General features: G+C 44.2%; 1 protein-coding gene across 1 annotated transcript in view; it reads left to right on the forward strand.

Moving 5' to 3' along the window:
• Window positions 1–9679: 9679 nt before the first annotated feature.
• Window positions 9680–20557, forward strand: part of elp2 (elongator acetyltransferase complex subunit 2) — a gene marked incomplete at both ends in the record, with an annotated part of 67177 nt that continues 56299 nt past the window's right edge. Inside the window, 3 exons of the mRNA XM_079522985.1 lie at window positions 9680–9706; window positions 9810–9932; window positions 18499–18648. Of these exons, the coding sequence (XP_079379111.1) occupies window positions 9680–9706; window positions 9810–9932; window positions 18499–18648 (300 nt within the window). The remainder of the gene's footprint in view (window positions 9707–9809; window positions 9933–18498; window positions 18649–20557) is intronic.

A 20557-nucleotide genomic window follows, 5' to 3' on the forward strand; every position in this document is an offset into this window, starting at 1 on the left:
GGTCAAACAGAGTCAGGGTGCTCTATTGTGCAATGTTGGCTCACTGGAAACACTCTGCTACAAGTCTCAGAGGGTCCTTGAGTGGGTTCCAAATGGCCCCGTACAGGTGTATAACTCTGAGAGTTATGGGGGTCCTACTAAGAGGTCCTAAGAGAGAACTACTGCACACTAAATGGAACAGAGCCTTAATTAGTATCATTGGTAACACCCATGAAGGAAGTAAGGAAGCGGTCCGGAAGCAAGGACTGTCTAAAGAGGACGAGACGCGAAGACCGTACGGGCGACGCCATGTTGCTCCATGGTGCTCCATGGAAGGAAAGAAACATGCGCAGTTGAGACCAAGGAAGCTGAACGCGGAAGTGTTGGCTGCATATAGCCCATTGCGCATGTTTCTTTCCTTCCATGGAGCACCATGGAGCAACATGGCGTCGCCCGTACGGTCTCCGCGTCTCGTCCTCTTTAGACAGTCCTTGTCCGGAAGTAATAATAATAGCTTGAATTTATATAGCATTTTATGAATGTATAGCCCGCACAACTCCAAACGGTCTCAAACTTCTTGAGCATTCTTACCGGGTGCGCGGTCGGGTTTGTTTAAGTGAATTTATATAGCGCCTTTCATGAACCCAAGGACGCTTTACAAAATGTACCAACAACAATCTATCTAAAAACTATATGCCATAAGCCTGAGAGAATAAGTGTCTTTTCAAGGCAGCCTTAAAAAAGTCCAGTGTTGGAGCATGGCGAATCTCTATTGGAAGAGAGTTCCACAGGGTGGGGGCTGCCACACTGAACGCTCTGTCCCCGAAGGTTCGCTTGACTGCCTTGGGGACAGAGATGAGGTCCAAATTTGTGGACCGCAGGTTCTGTGTCACAGGAGGTTTATGGAGGAGGCCTGAGAGGTACTGTGGAGCCAGGGCGTTTTGACATTTGTAGGTGAGAAGGAGGAGTTTATAATTGATGCAGAACTTGACAGGAAGCCAGTGCAGTTGTTTGAGGGTGGGGGTGATGTGCTGCCAAGGCTTGGTGCGGGTGAGAACTCTGAGTAGGAAGAGTTATTCTGTGTGCATATAGCCCATTGGCCGGTCTTTTGGGGAGGGAGGGGGGTGATATTAGCCACTGCAAAATGAAATGAAATTAAATTAAATTAAACTAGAAAAAGTGCCCTTCTGGGCACAGGTCTCCACCAGGAGGATAGGACTGTGTGAGATGTTTAGGAGTAATATAAACATGTTTGCCTTTGATGGCAATTGGATGATTTGAGGCATTTTGTTCCAAAAATGTGTTTAGCAAAAATCAACCTGTTGGTGGCGCTATAACAGGCCAATGTGAAAAGGGTGGGATATATTCCTCAGCCCAGTAAGAAAATGTGTGAAAGATTTCACGTAAATTGCATGCTGCGTTCATGATTTGAGGCTTTTGTTCAAAACGGGGCAATCTTGCAAACTGTGAAAGCCAATTATAGCCAATTATGATGGAATATGAAATATCGGACAGATCCGACTTGAGCACATGACCATAGAGATACTGTGTAACGATTGGTGAGATTTTTGGACAGAATCTGGAGGAGTAATATAAAAAAATGTGTTTTACAAAAGTCGGCCTCCTGGTGGCGCTATAAAAGGCAGATGCGGAAAATGCAGGTCAAAGGTTTGTCCTTGGCCTCTAGGGAGTGTGCATGCAACGTTTCACGCAGATCGGTGCAGTTTTAGGTAAAACATGTGAAAAGCTGCCTCATGGTGGCGCTATAACAGGCCGTTCTGGAAAATGCGGGGCAGAGGTTCATCGTTGGCATCCAGGGAGTGTGTGTGCAAAGTTTGGCATCGACCGGGTTAACGGTGCCGGAGATTAGCTGTACACAGACGGACGGAAGGAAGGACGGACGGACACACACACACGGACGGACGGACACACGGACGGAGTGCAAAACATACTCTCTCCCCATGCCTTCGGCCTGGTGGAGACAATGAAATGAGATGATTACTATATTTACCCAGGGTATCTAGGCTAAGCTCAAGAACTTGTTTCCAGCCAGGCCCTGCTCATAGAACATTTCATCGTAGTGGTTCAATGCCTTGTTCAAGGGCACTTCAGCGGTGGTAATTTTAACGTGTCGGACCGCTGATTCGAACTGGCGACCTTCCGGTATCAAGACCGCTCCGCAATCCGTTCGGCCACCGCTCCACATTGTCCTACGGGCTTTGGGGGAGGCACGTGTCAGCAGGGAGTTTTGGGCTGGAGTTGTAGGACAAAAGCTCTACGTCCTCCCGTTGAGGGCTCCTCACTGCATGGCAGGAGAGAAACGTGTCTCTTTCCGGGTGGAAGCCTCATATGAAAAAGCGTTACCTTTTCAGTATTCAAATTCAAAAGCATTATAAACGTGTCAGATCTACAAGCTCAAAACGATCTACTTTTGTGTGACGCTGTATAGTATGATCAAGTAGGGCATTGATTTACAAAGAAGAAAAGAAAAAAAGATCCTGGTCTCTAAACTGCCTCCACCGACCTGACCAGCCGGGGCGCCTGATGGAGGGGAAAGGAACTGTCAGGTGAAAAGAAGCGGCTTGGACTCCTCATGCATTGAAGGAAGCATGATTTCAGTCTATTGCTCTCCCCGGGTTGGCAGAGGGAGTGTAGAGCCCAGGATTACATTAACCCATTCTTTTGGTGTTACATTCATTATGTTATAATTTAGCTATTGAGTGCCGCGCTATGAACTTGTGGGTCTGCTATTTTTGAAAAATCGTTAAAATCTGCCTCAAATCTTTCAGAAAATTGTCATGATTTAAAAGACTTTTTTTTTTAATTTCGACGTCAGGCCTAAATGGGTTAAATAATTGACACTGGGTAAGAAAATGGGTTACAAAATCGTGGGATATAAAATGAAATAAAATCTGATCAATCAAAACAAGTAATGGACAGAGTAATCACTGAGATTGGACAGTCCAGAGATCCTGATCATGAGCGTTTGGTCTGCATGGGGACCACGTTTCTGTTGTTCATGAGCTCCGTTTTGATCACCCTCTGTGAGGGCATTACTGTCAGCGAGGCCATGAAAGTGACAAATGTGCTCCCATTACTTTTCACAAAAGGCTCTTTATATTACGGCACATAATGATATTATTGGGTCGTAATCCTATTTCCTCCCACCCTTCTTTCTGCTAGAACGTTTGTGTTGTTGTCGTCTAAACCACACATGTTCCTGCACAGGTACAGGATGTAATGCAGATTAGCATTTTTTTTAGAGAGCTAAATGGTGTGGTTAAGTCAAATCTGCTATATAAACCTATTAACCCATTTTGGGTGGGAACCCCTTTTGGTGTTAGCATTGTGTTATGCTTTAGCTATTGAAAAATAGCAGATCTACAAGCTCATAGCGCGCCACCGAGTGGCGCGCTACGAGCTTGTAGGTCTGCTATTTTTTAAAAATCATGAAAATGTGCCTCACATCGTTGAATATATATTCGTTCACAGTGAACGTTTTTAACTCAAATCTTTGCTTCTGGGGGGTCCCTGGATTAACAACATATTTTCAGATGGGGGTCGGTGGCCAATTTCATATAATATTTGGGGTCCTTGACATGAAATACTGATATAGAAACATAGGTATTTCAGAAAACTGTCATGATTTAGAAGACATTTTAAAAATTTCGACGTCAGGCCAAAATGGGTTAAATGAAGCGTACGGTGCTCAGTTTTAACAAACTGTGCATTGCAGCGTTCTGCAGCATCTGTTGCAGGACATAATCTATGACCCTCTTTATTGACATTCAGGGCAATGTATCCACAAATAGAAGTGTGTTCTAGTCCCTTGTCACTGCTAACCCCTACAGTTGTTTGTGCCCCCCCCCCCCCCAAGGACACCTTTGAGAACCACTGCCCTACGGACATACTGCACACACACACACACACACACACACGCACACGCACACGCACGCTAAATGACTAAAACTAAGCTAAATGTATTGACAATTTTGTCAACGGATAGAAACTAGACTAAAATGAAGGGACTAATGAAGGGACTAGTGGACAAGAGATCCTGTATAAGTCATTTTACACTTGGTTGGCATGCTGAAAATAGCCGATCTACAAGCGAGCTTGTAGATCTACAAGCGAGCTTGTAGATCGGCTATTTTCAGCAAGTGTAAAATCGGCCATTACGACGGCATCAAGGCCCGCCAAAATACATCTTAGTCAACTAAATCAACTGTAGATTTTGTCGACTAAAATCTTATGACATTTAGTCGACTAAAACTAGAATAACACTAAAACATTCCCAGGTGACTAAAATGTGACTGAAACTAAGTGAAAACTATTCAAGAGACTATGACTAAAACTAAAATCAATTTTGTTTGGCCAAAAACAACACTGACTGGGTGCTTTTAATTGCGGTGTATATTTGTCGACGTGCGTGTCCTGGATGTATGCGTTGACCCGACGCCAAGCCAATTTCCCTGGCGGATGATGAAGGACAAGCCTGGTGAACCATAGCGGTCGCGCAAAGTTCCATTTTTATGACAATGTGAATTCACGTGACCGGGCAAAGTAATGGAGCACAAAGTGCTGTATTACAAAGAACGCACAAAAGCGAAGTGTCTTTATAAGTATTACCATAGAAATGCAAGGCAGAAAAGAGCACAGACTGGCGGATAGAAAAGATGTGCAGTTTGGTGGCTGTCTCTCAAGGTCAAGCCATTGACACTGTACTATTGTACAGAACTATTCATTGTGGATGAGGATGAGACTGGTTTCCGTTTGAAATCTTGTCTCGAGCCATTTCACTTAAGCCATTTTGGGGCGGGAACCCCTTTTGGTGTTAGCATTATGTTATGCTTTAGCTATTGAAAAATAGCAGATCTACAAGCTCATAGCGCGCCACCGAGTGGCGCGCTATGAGCTTGTAGTTCTGCTATTTTTGAAAAAGCGTGAAAATGTGGCCCAAATCTTTGAATATTTATTCTTTCAGAGAACGTTTTTAACTCAAATCTTTGCTTCTGGAGGGAACAATATATTTTCAGATGGGGGCCGGTGGCAGCCAATTACATACTTTTGGGGCCCTTGACATGAAAATGATTGAACGACTGACATAGAAACATGGGTTTTTCAGAAAACTGTCAGGATGTAGAAGACATTTTTTGAATCTGATCTCAGGTCACAATGGGTTAACCTGCATTGAGGTTCCTAGATGATGTAAGCTACAACGTTTATTTTATTTTATTTTTTTATTTTTTAGCTGACGTAAATTGGCATTGAAGGTTGGCATTTTGCGGATAACACCTCTACGATGTCCTTGTTTGCTGTCACGTTGTTTATTAAATTGTCTTGGTGCTTCATTTCAAGGATGCCCCGACTTGGCATGTGGTTGTTTACATTGGTGAGTCACTTACTAACAGCAGTAGAGCTGCTCCGACCAGGTTCATGATCGGCCGATACCGATATCTTGAGTGTAAGGAGAACATTATCCTATTTTCCCAAATGAATCAAAACTGTTCCCGTGTGTGTGTGTGTGTGTGTGTGTGTGTGTGTGTGTGTGTGTGTGTGTGTGTGTGTGTGTGTGTGTGTGTGTGTGTGTGTGTGTGTGTGTGTGTGTGTGTGTGTGTGTGTGTGTGTGTGTGTGTGTGTGTGGGGGAGGAAGAGAGGGGAGAATGCTGATAGCAGGGTGCGGACTTGTAAGAAATCAGCAAGATTTGGCTTTTGGTGACTAGTGTCTGAATTTTGGTGTGGTATAAGGTTTTCAAAAAGGTGTGCAAACATGTTAGGCGCGCCCCTCCTAGTGGTCTGTTTGCACAGACTCAAATATTGGATAGGTATGGTTTGAAAGCCAAAATAATTGATAAGAGATTTTTCAATGGATTCTGTTATTATTGGGTGTGCTAAATAACATACTAAAAATGTAGGAACAATGGACAACCAGAAAGGCATCGTTTTCAAGATGGCGTCCACGGTGGCTATAAAATGAGCTAAAATGCCTATGAACTGGGATTTAATATGTGAAAGATCATAACAATTATGCACTTCGTAAGTACTAGTGTAGTACTAGTGAATTTTGGCATGGTGTTAGGTATGGGCATGCACACAGACATGGCGCATTTATAGTAGGATAACATCCTTGGAATATCTAAATTGGGGCAGAATAAGATATGTTGTCATTCCCTCGCAGCGAGGAGGACAATGAATAACCCACACAGTCCCCGGGACGGCAGAACGGAGACACAGGAGTCAAACGAGGCCAAGCATCCCAGATGAAAGATGATGCTAGACACGGTTTCTTCTTAGAGGGAGGAATCGATTACCCCGTCGGCCCGTTTCATTTTGGTCCTCTGATGATGCGGCATAACGACAGCAAATTGCACTGACCGGCTGCTCCGTATCGCATTAGACAAATAACCCATTCTGGGCGGGAACCCCTGTTGGTGTTTTAAGCATTAATATGTTCTACTTTAGCTATTGAAAAATAGCAGATCTACAAGCTCATAGCGCGCCACCGAGTGGCGCGCTACGAGCTTTGTAGGTCTGCTATTTTTGAAAAGTCGTGAAAATGTGGCGCAAATCTTTGAATATATATTTCAGAACATTTTTGAGTGGTGTAAACCACTCCAACAACTGGCTTTGTACCCGTGTACCCATGTTTGTTCGTACCAAAAAACGAGCATGGTTGCTATGGCTAGCAACCAAAAAAACGAGCATGGTTGCTATGGTTAGTATGTGACGTCACTGACAGTCACATACTGTCAGTAGTTGCACCACTCAGTTCACACAGGTGTGATTTTTAATTAAAATATTGGCTTCTGGGGGGTCCCTGGAACTACATATTTTCAGATGGGGGGTCTGCGGCCAAATACAGATGATTCTGGGGGACCTTGACATGACAAAGGTTGAGCACCGCTGACATAGAAACATGGTTTTTTTTTTTTATCGACTTCAGTCCAAAATGGGATAACAGGACAACGTTGGCACAGAGATGTGGGCTTTGCCAAAAAAAACAATTAGATTTGGGTGAGTGAGAGAAGCCCTTGGTTGTCCGTCTACAGGAAAGGCCTTTGATCTAATTTAACAAAATGTTCTGTTCTAATCGCTCCCACACAGCAGGTCAGAGCAAATTAATCCATTCTGAACGGGAACCCTTTTTGGTGTTTAAAGCATCATGTTATACTTTAGCTATTGAAAAATAGCAGACCTACAAGCTCATAGCGCTACGAGCTTGTAGGTCTGCTATTTTTGAAAAATCGTGAAAATGTGGCGTAAATCTTTGAATATATATTCGTTCAGAGCAAACGTTTTTAACTCAAATCTTTGCTCAGGTCAAAATGTGTTAAAAAGTCTCAGTCTACTCTACATTCCCCGGGCCCCACTTTGAGAACCAATGCAGGAGACAAACCCGTTTTAAACATGGAAAACTATTGCAGGGCAATTCATGGTCACCCAAAGGTTGAAGCTCCAACCGTGATAGTTTTTTTTTCTTAACCCATTCAGGGCGGGAACGCCTTTTGGTGATTTAAGCATTATGTTATACTTTAGCTATTGAAAAAATACGGAAAGCTGTTTTTTTTTTGCAACTGAATGGCTGGAAAAAGGAAATGAAGAGTTTACATATAGTACACATAGTACATGCATACACCTTCCCTAATGATTATATCTGGTTTAAGTATTTATTTATGGTGTATTGTTGCTATTATTAAGGTTATTGTAGCAGTCAATTTATATTGGGGGTCGGGAGGGGGCGGGGCGGGGGTCCCGAGACATTGCCAAAGCATTTCCGGGGGTCCCCGGCCAAAAACGTTGAGAACTCCTGATTTAGCACACCCAATGGTAACACAATCCATTGAAAAATGTATTATTTGGGGTTCCAACCATAATACTGACATATCGAATAGTAGTTTCATTGCAAACCGACCACTAGGGGGCGAGCCTAGTGGTCCACATAAGGTTTTTGAAAACCTTATGTGTCTGCGTGTGTGTACGGTTGTAATGCACGTAACTCGAGAACCGTTTGCCCCACCGACTTCATATTCCACACACACGTTCCACGCCCCCGCAGGGAGTGCAGTGCCCGGTATCGAGTCGGTCGGACCCATGGTTCTCAGTTTTCCTTCCGTCAAAGATGGTTGTTCAGTTTGGCACACTAGTTTTGGAGATATGGCTTTAGAGTAATGTCTTCTCCTCTGGTGAAAAGCTGGAATTTGCGCGGTGGCAGTCTCTCAGTCAAATCTGGTCACATATTATAATTATTGATAGGCCGTACACATGTTGACACCCGCGGACGCCCCATTTGAAAATATATGCCAGGGACCCCTCCATAAGATAAGATTCTTACCATTTTCATTTCAAGGATCCCCCAGTTTGACATGCATTAGGCTACGGACCCCTTTTTTAATGGAATGTCTATCTCTGGGACACCAATGTATGTCTGAGAGTGTACAAATGGAACCAAATGGACCCATCAGGGTCCATTTGGACCTATTTGTACATTCTCTGAGTTACAGAGCCATTTGGTTCCTCCTATTATTATGTATATAGACATTGCATTGTCTTTTATTTATTTTATATGTGGTTTGGTTCTTGACTTTTACACTCTTATCTGTTCTTGTGTCTTGTCATTCTCACTGCTGTTGCTGCTATGATATGATATGATATCGGAATTATTTCCCTTCTGGGATCAACAGTGGCTTATCTTATCTCATCTTATCGTGTGAGTGCTCGACGTGAATGTGTAACCCCAAGGCGTCGTCCTCGCTGTGTGTGAATGTGTAACCCCAAGGCGTCGTCCTCGCTGTCAGGAAACACAGCAACGTGAATGTGTAACCCCAAGGCGTCGTCCTCGCTGTGAATGTGTAACCCCAAGGCGTCGTCCTCGCTGTGAATGTGTAACCCCAAGGCGTCATCCTCGCTGTGAATGTGTAACCCCAAGGCGTCGTCCTCGCTGTGAATGTGTAACCCCAAGGCGTCATCCTCGCTGTGAATGTGTAACCCCAAGGCGTCGTCCTCGCTGTGAATGTGTAACCCCAAGGCGTCGTCCTCGCTGTGAATGTGTAACCCCAAGGCGTCATCCTCGCTGTGAATGTGTAACCCCAAGGCGTCGTCCTCGCTGTGAATGTGTAACCCCAAGGCGTCATCCTCGCTGTGAATGTGTAACCCCAAGGCGTCGTCCTCGCTGTGAATGTGTAACCCCAAGGCGTCGTCCTCGCTGTGAATGTGTAACCCCAAGGCGTCATCCTCGCTGTGAATGTGTAACCCCAAGGCGTCATCCTCGCTGTGAATGTGTAACCCCAAGGCGTCGTCCTCGCTGTGAATGTGTAACCCCAAGGCGTCATCCTCGCTGTGAATGTGTAACCCCAAGGCGTCGTCCTCGCTGTCAGGAAACACAGCCAAGGCTTTGGATTGTATAAACTCTCCCTTTTCTCAAGGTTCAGGGGTTCTTCATTGTTGCATATTCCATATGCCAATAAGCCATATGGAAAAGGAACCAGAACCAAAAAAAAGGAACTATTATTATTATTAATATTAACACCCTGAGCGGCAAGGACGGAGTTCTCCGTTCAATCAATTAGTAACGAACATGAGCTTGTGGATCTCCTATTTTCTGTCATTGTGTGTGGTCAAAAGTGGTCAAACTAGCAATATAATACATGTTTAGAAGCATCGTCCAATCCATAAACACGGAATGTCACAAAAGTAAAGTTTAATGCCTCGACCTGCAAACTGCTTGGCAGTTTGTAGAATAGCAACACCATAGGTTTAGAACGATGACACCTAAAACACTACATTCATGAGATTTAATTGTATCTTTCTTTATTCCACACGTCTCCCTCCAGGTGCGCGTAGGGGAGGTTGGCGGGAACACTCTGGGTTTCTACGGCTGTCAGATGAGTCCCGACGGCTCCATGATGGTGGCGCACGCCTTCCACGGAGCGCTACACCTCTGGTACCACAAACAGGTGAGTGATGAGGGCCTTCCACGGAGCGCTGCACCTCTGGTACCTCAACCACCACAAACAGGTGAGTGATGAGGGCCTTCCACGGAGCGCTGCACCTCTGGTACCTCAACCACCACAAACAGGTGAGTGAGGGCCTTCCATGGAGCGCTGCACCTCTGGTACTTCAACCACCACAAACAGGTGAGTGATGTGGGCCTTCCATGGAGCGCTACACCTCTGGTACCTCAACCACCACAAACAGGTGAGTGAGGGCCTTCCACGGAGCGCTGCACCTCTGGTACCTCAACCACCACAAACAGGTGAGTGATGAGGGCCTTCCACAGAGCGCTGCACCTCTGGTACCTCAACCACCACAAACAGGTGAGTGATGTGGGCCTTCCACGGAGCGCTGCACCTCTGGTACCTCAACCACCACAAACAGGTGAGTGATGAGGGCCTTCCACGGAGCGCTACACCTCTGGTATCTCAACCACCACAAACAGGTGAGTGATGTGGGCCTTCCACAGAGCGCTGCACCTCTGGTACCTCAACCACCACAAACAGGTGAGTGAGGGCCTTCCACGGAGAACTACACCTCTGGTACCTCAACCACCACAAACAGGTGAGTGAGGGCCTTCCACGGAGCGCTGCACCTCTGGTACCTCAACCACCACAAACAGGTGACGGAGCGCTACACCTCTGGTACCTCAACCACCACAAACAGGTGAGTGAGGGCCTTCCACGGAGCGCTACACTTCTGGTACCTCAACCACCACAAACAGGTGAGTGATGAGGGCCTTCCACGGAGCGCTGCACCTCTGGTACCTTAACCACCACAAACAGGTGAGTGTTGAGGGCCTTCCACGGAGCGCTGCACCTCTGGTACCTCAACCACCACAAACAGGTGAGTGATGAGGGCCTTCCACGGAGCGCTGCACCTCTGGTACCTTAACCACCACAAACAGGTGAGTGTTGAGGGCCTTCCACGGAGCGCTGCACCTCTGGTACCTCAACCACCACAAACAGGTGAGTGATGAGGGCCTTCCACGGAGCGCTACACCTCTGGTACCTCAACCACCACAAACAGGTGAGTGATGAGGGCCTTCCACGGAGCGCTACACCTCTGGTACCACAAACAGGTGAGTGAGGGCCTTCCACGGAGCGCTACACTTCTGGTACCTCAACCACCACAAACGGGTGAGTGAGGGCCTTACATTTGTGACCAGATTTGACTGAGAGCCTGCCATCGTGCAACCTCCAGCTTTTCACCAGAGGAGAAAAACCTTTTTATCCAAAATGAGTTAACCGATTTAACGCCATTCACATGGAACACGAGAACCTATTCTTTAGAACCTCTACGCCAAAACACCTCTACGCCAAACACAGCTCTCGGGTTTGAATTGTTTAATCGCTTTTTGATCTGTTTCGATCGGTAGCTGATCTTGCTACCGCTAACGATATTCTGGGACAACAACACAACACACAACCGGCCATTTTGAAGATGCGCGCGCATCCACTTCCATTCTAAGCCCTGCAGTAATCTCAAAAACGACATTGCGGGGACAGAATTTGGGCCAGACAAGCGTTTTCAACGGCCTGTAGCAGGCGCTGTGATACTCGCGGTCGGCTTTATCCACCATCGACCGAGAGAACAACAACCGGTGAAGACACCACACACATCAGTTTGTCACAGGAACACAGAATTACGGATATTTGCATCTTCAAAGTAAGAGTCACGCGCGATAAAACCCTGGCAGTACGCGATCAAGAGATGGATTAATGGTAGCGGTAAATGGGTTTAATATCGCAGACTCTTCACATACTAGAGCATGTCTGAAATTAGTGTCAGAGCTGAAATCGACATGTAAATATGAAATAAATGCTTAAACATATAGCAGGTATAATGTTAGAGACCATTACTCTATTAGCCATACCCCCAAAACTGGTGGGTCAAACTGAACAACCAATATCTCAATTTGAAGCTACGATTCCCTGGTTTCATATGACATGAAAAAACCAATCCAAAGGCAGTCCCTCAGTCAAATTTACTCACATTTAGTTTTTTTATTATTATTTTATTTTTATTTTTGTTGCTTTTTATCCCCTTTTTCTTCCCAATTTAATCGTTGCCAATTGATTTCTCACAACACACACATTTGTGTGTTGTGACTTCAATTCAAAGATTTAATTTAATGGCATGAGAAAACGTACGTTTTACATTGACAAAGCAAGTGTCAAAATATAATCAAAACTGTTTGAAAATGAGGAAAGTATAATAAAGTTGGAGGGGGTACGTCATTGTGTAAACAGAGCTATATACATGTTATATATTTACAGGGTATTAAGCTTTTTGAAACAAATAGCAGCAATCTTTTGCAGTCACTTTGGGACACATAGCAGAATGTCTTCTCAAAACTATTTAAAAAGTATACATGCAAAGCCTCAGATTAAAAGTGTGTTTAAAGGTAGCAGCTATCAGCTATGTCAGGGGTTCTCAACGTTTTTGGCCGGGGACCCCCGGAAATGCTTTGGCAATGTCTCGGGACCCCCGCCCCGCCCCCTCCCGACCCCCAATATAAATTGACTGCTACAATAACCTTAAACCATTTTGGGCGGGGACCCCTTTTGGTGTTTTAAGCATTGTTATAATTTAGCTATTGAAAAATAGCAGATCTACAAGCTCATAGCGCGCCACCGAGTGGCGCGCTACGAGCTTGTAGGTCTGCTATTTTTTGAAAAATCGTGAAGAAAAATAACGTCTTTTTTTTTTAAATAATTTGGGGACCCCCTAAAATAATTTGGCGACCCCCCGAGGGGTCGCGACCCACGGGTTGAGAACCCCTGAGCTATGTCTATATCTGCAGTAGTCCTTAGGCTAACCTGTGTGTGTAAATGGTGCATTTATATAGCGCCTTTATCCAAGGAGTTTACATAGATTGTGTATTACATTCACCCATTCACACACACGTTTATACACCGATGGCGGGTGGAAACCATGCAAGGCACCAAAACCTGCACATCGGGAGCAATTAGGGGTTCAGAGTCTAGCTCAAGGACACTTCGACACTAACTCTGGGAGAGCCTGGGATTGAACTTTGGGGCTCCCATCTGGCCACTCTACCCCTGATCCACTGTGTGTGTGTGTGTGTGTGTGTGTGTGTGTGTGTGCGTACGTGGCTGCATGCATGCATGCGTGGGTGTGTGCGTGTCTGAGAAGATGGAGAGCCATAGATAACGGTGCTTTGTGTAATTAGTCCCACCACCTCCCCTGACTGTCAGTCACTGTGACTAACCGCCGCCTGGCGTTCCCGGGAGAGGCGGCGTGGAGGTGTGAGGTCACAACCCTGGTTCACGGACGGTTCCATTCCAATTACACTTCCCTTTGAAGACGAGATACGGTGCTCGGCGCAGCGCCGCGGCTTCCCGCTAGCTTTCAAAGGGATTAGTTAATGGACGAAAATGTAATTCCTAATTAATCCATTCTGGGCGGGAACCCCATTTGGTGTTTGAAGCATTATGTTATACTTTAGCTATTGAAAAATAGCAGATCTACAAGCTCATAGCGCGGCACCGAGTGCCGCGCTACGAGCTTGTAGGTCTGCTATTTCTGAAAAATCGTGAGAAAGGAGCGCAAATCTTATATATATTCTTTCAGAGCGAACGTTTTAACTCAAATCTTTGCTTCTGGGGGGTCCCTGGAATAACATATTTTCAGATGGTGGTCGGCGGCCAATTACATAATATAATTCTGAGGGTCCTTGACATGAAAATGTTTGAGAACGACTGACATAGAAACATAGGGTTTCTCAGAAAACTGTCAGGATTTAGAAGACATTTTTTAAATGTCGACGTCAGGCCTAAACGTGTTAAAGCAACCTGAGCTATTTCTAGTTCACACACCTGTGAGATTGATGCACACCGTTCACATGCAGGGGGAACATTTAATGAGCCTTTCGCAGTGTCACTGTACAAGCTGTTTGTACTTAGACATGCATGGCTTAATCTTCATGCTACGACCAGGTATAGGCCTCCTGTTGTAGAACAGCAGGAGTGTGTGTGTGTGTGTGTGTGTGTGTGTGTGTGTGTGTGTGTGTGTGTGTGTGTGTGTGTGTGTGTGTGTGTGTGTGTGTGTGTGTGTGTGTGTGTGTGTGTGTGTGTGTGTGTGTGTGTGTGTGTGTGTGTGTGTGTGTGTGTGTGTGTCAGTCAGTCACACTGTTTCACAAATCGCACATTAATGAAAGGAGGACGTGGTCATTCAAACACTTTCAGTCGTGATACTTTCTTTAGCTATCTATCTAGGGATGCCAGCAACTGATAAAAGTCACATTTTACAATGACACCTCCTTTTCGATGGGAATTTGCATTTAACTCCCCTTGTGCTTAATGTAAGTCGCTCTGGATTAAGAGCGTCTGCTAAATGCCTAAATTGTCAATTGTCTTGTGGTCTCCTGAAGAAACCAGCCATTCACCTCCATGGATGGAGTTGACAGAGCATTTACCATTTTGGTGGCAGGGCAGTAGAACGAGAACTTCCCCATTTTTCTACGAGACAATAAAGGCTAAAACGATAAAGATAAAGAAAACGTTATTGTCCATTACATTTACATAAAAAGGAAATTTGTCTTTGGCACACCGGCAGTCAGTTACAACAATAAAACATGACATAAAATACACAGATGCATTAAAAATACTATATAAAATGCATTCACATAAACACAGCAACAGTGATCATGAACAGTGGGGATTAGGTGAACTATTTAAATATGTTCTTATTTAAAATGTCCACAGCAGTTGGCACAAACAAAGTTTTGTCTTTTTAGCTAATCTTTCTGCCCGATGGCAACAAGTCAAATTCAGAGCGAAGAGGTTTTGGGTAGAATCTGAATTGGTGTAAATCTGAATAGCTTTTCTTTTATGAACATTTTTTTTTGCATTGAAAGTAGGCCCGTTTTAACCCATTTTGGGCGGGAACCCCTTTTGGTGTTAGCATTATGCTATGCTTTAGCTATTGAAAAATAGCAGATCTACAAGCTCACATGAGCTTGTAGGTCTGCTATTTTTTAAAAATCGAAGAACGACTGACCTAGAAACATAGCTTTTTCAGAAAACTGTCAGGATGTAGAAGACATTTTTAGAAATGTCAAAATGGGTTAATGTAAATCATTAAATTGTATAAATTTACACCACTCGTGTACTGCATGTGCAGCAGATATATTAATTTGCTATATCACATTATGTAAATGAGCTTGCATCAAGCGCTGCGTTGAGGTAAAGGTTATTACTATTATTGTTGTACAACGTTTTTTGGCTGTGGCGGTGGTCCCTCTAGAAATGAAGAGAACATCTATTTAAAGAGAAGCGTTTGAAGGGAATGTTTGAAATGAAATGAAATGAAATCTATATTTACCCAGGGTATCTGGGCTAAGCTCAAGAACTTGTTTCCAGCCAGGCCCTGCTCATAGAACACATTTCATCGTAGTGGTTCAATGCCTTGTTCAAGGGCACTTCAGCGGTGGTAATTTTAACGTGTCGGACGGCTGATTCGAACTAGGAACCTTCCGGTATCAAGACCGCGCCGCTATCCGTTCGGCCACCGCTGCCACTGTTCGGCCACCGCTGCCACTGTAACTCAGAGAAAGTTGGAACAGTTAAAATTACCTTATTTTAACTGGTTCAATTTAGTTCATTTTAGTTTATTTACAAATTGCTGTACAGAAAAATGTTGAGTCATGGATCATGATTTAACACGTTCTTGTAGTCTGAACTAATTCTTCTAAACCAGTAATTCTTTAACCCATTTTGGGCGGGAACCCCTTTTGGCGTTTTAAACATTATGTTATAATTTAGCTATTGAAAAATAGCAGATCTACAAGCTCATAGCGCGCCACCGAGTGGCGCGCTACGAGCTTGTAGGTCTGCTATTTTTGAAAAATCGTAAAAATGTGGCGCAAATCTTTGAATATATATTCTTTCAAAGTGAATGTTTTTAACTCAGGTCTAAATGGGTTAACCTTGTTTCCCATCTCAAGGACCCCCAGTAAGATGAACCATTAGGGCCTGGACCGTTGGTGTAGTGGTCCGGGCACCTATGGCTCAGTGTAGCCTGACAGCGCGTTGCAGGTTCTAGTCCCGATCCCGACAGCCTTTGCTGCGTATCAAATCAAATCAAATCAAATCAGCCTTTAATTATATAACACATTATAACACAAGACCAGCTCAGTGGCCTTGTGGTTAGAGTGTCCGCCCTGAGACTGGGAGGTTGGGGTTCAATCCCCGGCCGGGTCATACCAAAGACTAAAAATGGGACCCAGTGCCTCCCTGCTTGACACTCAGCATCAAGGGTTGGATTGGGGGTAAGTCCCTGCGACATACTAGCGTCATGTCCAGGGGGTGTACTTGTACATCAAGCTGCCTCACGCTACAGAAACAGGAGATAGGCTCCTGCCCTATGGGCCTCACGCTACAGAAACAGGAGATAGGCTCCTGCCCTATGGGCCTCACGCTACAGAAACAGGAGATAGGCTCCTGCCCTATGGGCCTCACGCTACAGAAACAGGAGATAGGCTCGTGCCCTATGGGCCTCACGCTACAGAAACAGGAGATAGGCTCCTGCCCTATGGGCCTCACGCTACAGAAACAGGAGATAGGCTCCTGCCCTATGGGCCTCATGGCTACAGAAACAGGAGATAGGCTCCTGCCCTATGGGCCTCACGCTACAGAAACAGGAGATAGGCTCCTGCCCTATGGGCCTCATGGCTACAGAAACAGGAGATAGGCTCCTGCCCTATGGGCCTCATGGCTACAGAAACAGGAGATAGGCTCCTGCCCTATGGGCCTCACGCTACAGAAACAGGAGATAGGCTCCTGCTCTATGGGCCTCATGGCTCGGCAAGGCTACTTACATTATAACACAACCAAGGTTGACCAAAGTGCTTCACAACAAAATAAATTAAAGCAAAAATACAAATACATCAAGCAGAGCATAGAAAAACATATAGCATATAAAATCAAATAACATTGAAAGCCAAGGATAAAATGTGCGTTTTGAGTAGTGACTTAAGCTGCCACCGCAAAGGCACGGTCACCTTTTGTTCTGAGGGTTCGGGTTATTGGCACAGTCAGCAGTGACTGGTCAGCCGACCTCAGAGCTCCCCGTCTCTCTCTCCCCGTCTCTCTCTCCCCCCCATGTCCTGCCAACCTAATGCCCTGTCAATAAAGGCATATAAGGCATAAAAGTAAAAAATAAATAAATACATATAATATAATATATATTTATATATATAAAAAATAGAATAGGGCAGGGACCCTCATAACTATGAGGGTAGACAATTGCAAATGCCAACAAAAATGCAAAATGTTACCGTTTGATCACAATATATGATGCTGGATGTCCTTCACGGAAGCCATTTCTGCGCCCCCTACTAATTGAGCATGACCATTTCCATACAAATCATGTATTGTTGTGCGTCAAGTTATGGAACTGGTTCTCAAACCTTTTCATGTCAAGGCCCCCCAAATTGATTTGTACTTGTCTGCGGACCCCCATTTGAAAATAGTTTGTGTCATGGACCCCCAGAAGAGAAGATTTATGTAAAGATTATGCAATATTTTACAAACATGTTCGCTATTTCCCATATTTTTCAGAGTGACACTCTGTGAGCTTGTACATACTATACTGTATGCTGTTATTTTTAATAGCCGTATAAATGGATAATGTGCTTACCATAATCTTCCGTTCTTACCTCACGCTGATTAATCTAAAGTATCTCTAGTCTATACACGTCCTTAGCAAAAAAAATTGTTAAAATGATTGTGACATGATTGTTAACACCTTGAGGGACAGGGCCTATTTAATCCACTAATAAAATGTGCCCATCGTTTATAGCGCCCGGACCACTTTTACCGACGGACCGGATGTTGTTGTGAATGTGTGTGTAGCAGCTAACAATAGCCACAACACTAAAGATGCGACAACAACGGGAGGTAACAATAAATCTATCGCGACTAGCGACTGGACCGCGGAGGGCCAGGATCTTTTTTTATAATTAGGTGGGATGATTTAGATCGCGAGTTATTAACGTTTTAAGATTTTCGTTGTCGTCGGCTAAACGGGGGGGGGGGGGGGGGGGACATTTTCGATGACGTGTCACTGTTGTGCAACACCGAGGATTGCGCAACAAGCACATCTAGGCTGTGGAGCGATGCGACCGGTTTTGATATCACTAATTTGACGGGCACATGACCGTGCACTTGAACTTGACGGTGATTTACATCATGGGCCATTTAAGTGCCAGGGACGTTAAGACGAGCAAAATATCCATGTCCAATCCATGTCCATGTCCATGTTTTTGAAAATTCCTCTAATCTGGTGATCAGGTTATGACATGCACATTACATGCACAATATAATTACATTTTCTTTCTTTTATTTATAATAGGAAAAGTGACATCCAGGACCAAAACTGGTGTCCACCCCCTGGCATTACACTGTTACACTGACCCCCTGGAACCGCCCCAATGACCTCTTTTGATAACCAGCGAGTCATGGAACTGACACTTCAACTGCTCCTTGTGCCCCGTCATCCTAGGGGGAGTGGAGTCCAGGGGTGGTGATATCGGGACACTTCAACGCGGTCCAGGACCTGAGCTGGGACCCTGAGGGGGACTTCCTGATCAGCGTGGGCTCAGACCAGACCACCAGACTGTTCACTCCCTGGAGGAGGGCCCACGGCACGCAGGTAAAAAACACCAATGGAAACTCGCATTTGTTACTTTAGCCATTTTGGGCGGGAACCCCTTTTGGTGTTAGCATTATGTTATGCTTTAGCTATTGAAAAATAGCAGATCTACAAGCTCATAGCGCACCACCGAGTGGCGCGCTACGAGCTTGTAGGTCTGCTATTTTTGAAAAATCGAAGAACGACTGACATAGAAACTTTTCAGAAAACTGTCAGGATGTAGAAGACATTTTTAGAATCTGATCTCAGGTCAAAATGGGTTAAATGACCAATGGTGGATGATATAACACACAATCAGATGCCCCAAATCATGCTTTATAGACCAACAGTAGTATTTAAAAAATGCATTATTTCAAATTATTATTATTAATGTATTATTTTGTATTATTTTGTCACGATTGATCCTCTCAAGCCCTATTTTAATGTATTGTAGATGATAATGTTCCATCTGTCATCAAAATAGGAAGAAAGTAGCTGTAGTTTTGACATGTTCTGCACATGTAGTTTTAACTTGACTAACAAGACGACCTCGAAAATAAGCTTGGAGAGAAAATCGAGCCTGTCTTGCGTTTACAGGGCCATTTGACCCCTTTTGCAACCATATCTTATTTTAATTGTGTTTGCGAAACAATAAACACTCTTTTGTGTGTAATACGTGTTTTTTGATATTTTAGTATGTCAAAGTGCCATGATGTCATGGACACTGGTCTCACTTCCTTCCTGAACTACATGTTGTCTCAGAAAGAGAGTCCTCTCCCTCTCCACAAGTGCAGCAAAGCATTATGGTCATTGTAGTAATCCAGCAGTGAGACCAGAGTGTCCATGACATCACAAACACTTTGAAATACTAAAATGTCTAAAAAACACACATTTCCCACACAAACCCCCCAGGAAAGATATGGTTGCAAAAGGGCTGAAGTGGCCCTTTAAACATGCATGTGTGAAATGTCTATTTGACCATGAGAGAATGACATCATACAATGACTATTGCTGTGTGCAGTGGTCTGTGGGTGCGATGAATTTAGGATTAGGAATGCTTAACCTTGTAAAGTCCAAATGTAGGGGTGACAAGTAGCTCAAATTGCTTTCGTCACCTTTCTGATGTTGTCACAGGGATGCTAAGTATTTTCCTGCAAAAAATAATTTGAATGCAAATGATTCCCAATCCTATACGTTCCACTCCATTCACACTATACTGTAGGAGTGGCTATAGCCACTCTACTTATCATACTAAAAGGATCACATGCAAATTGGTTGGTCGATCCATTCAGCAATAGGGTTTCACACCCTAACCCATTATCACCTGTCTGTTTACAATGGGACAGACATGCTCCTAAACATTCCACAACATTCACAACCAATGTTTCATTCATACCAATTGTCAGATAACATATCAACTCACGTCCACAACTACTATTATTCTGTCATAGTTTTACCATCATCACAGTATGACTAAGGGATGTGTCACCATCCTAACACACGCCTGCTAGAACATGAAGCATTTCTTATTATACGCTAAATGTACATGTAGTCACAAATATGTGTAGACTGTTTAATTTAATTAATACTCCTATCATGTTCATTATAGTAATAGTTTGGCATGCAGGATGTCAAATGAAGCAGTTCTTGTCACTGTATGGTTCACAGTACAAGTTGAAGGTGAAGCACATGTGTTGTGATGAGCTTTCTGTAATGAACACACAAAGGATGTGTAGCTGTCAACCCTTTATTTGAAAAAGAAGACATTACGGACAGTGTTTTTTACAGAGTAAATATTTTCTGTTACAATTTTATGAAGACCACATAATACAGAGAATCTAAACATATAATCAAACTAAGTCATTGAAATACACTATGATGATATGTTAGTCCAAACAACACATGTGACATTTTAATTGCTGATTCTGGG

This window comes from Electrona antarctica (assembly GCF_951216825.1).
Source record: "Electrona antarctica genome assembly, chromosome: 15".
In the NCBI taxonomy this organism is placed as follows: domain Eukaryota; kingdom Metazoa; phylum Chordata; class Actinopteri; order Myctophiformes; family Myctophidae; genus Electrona; species Electrona antarctica.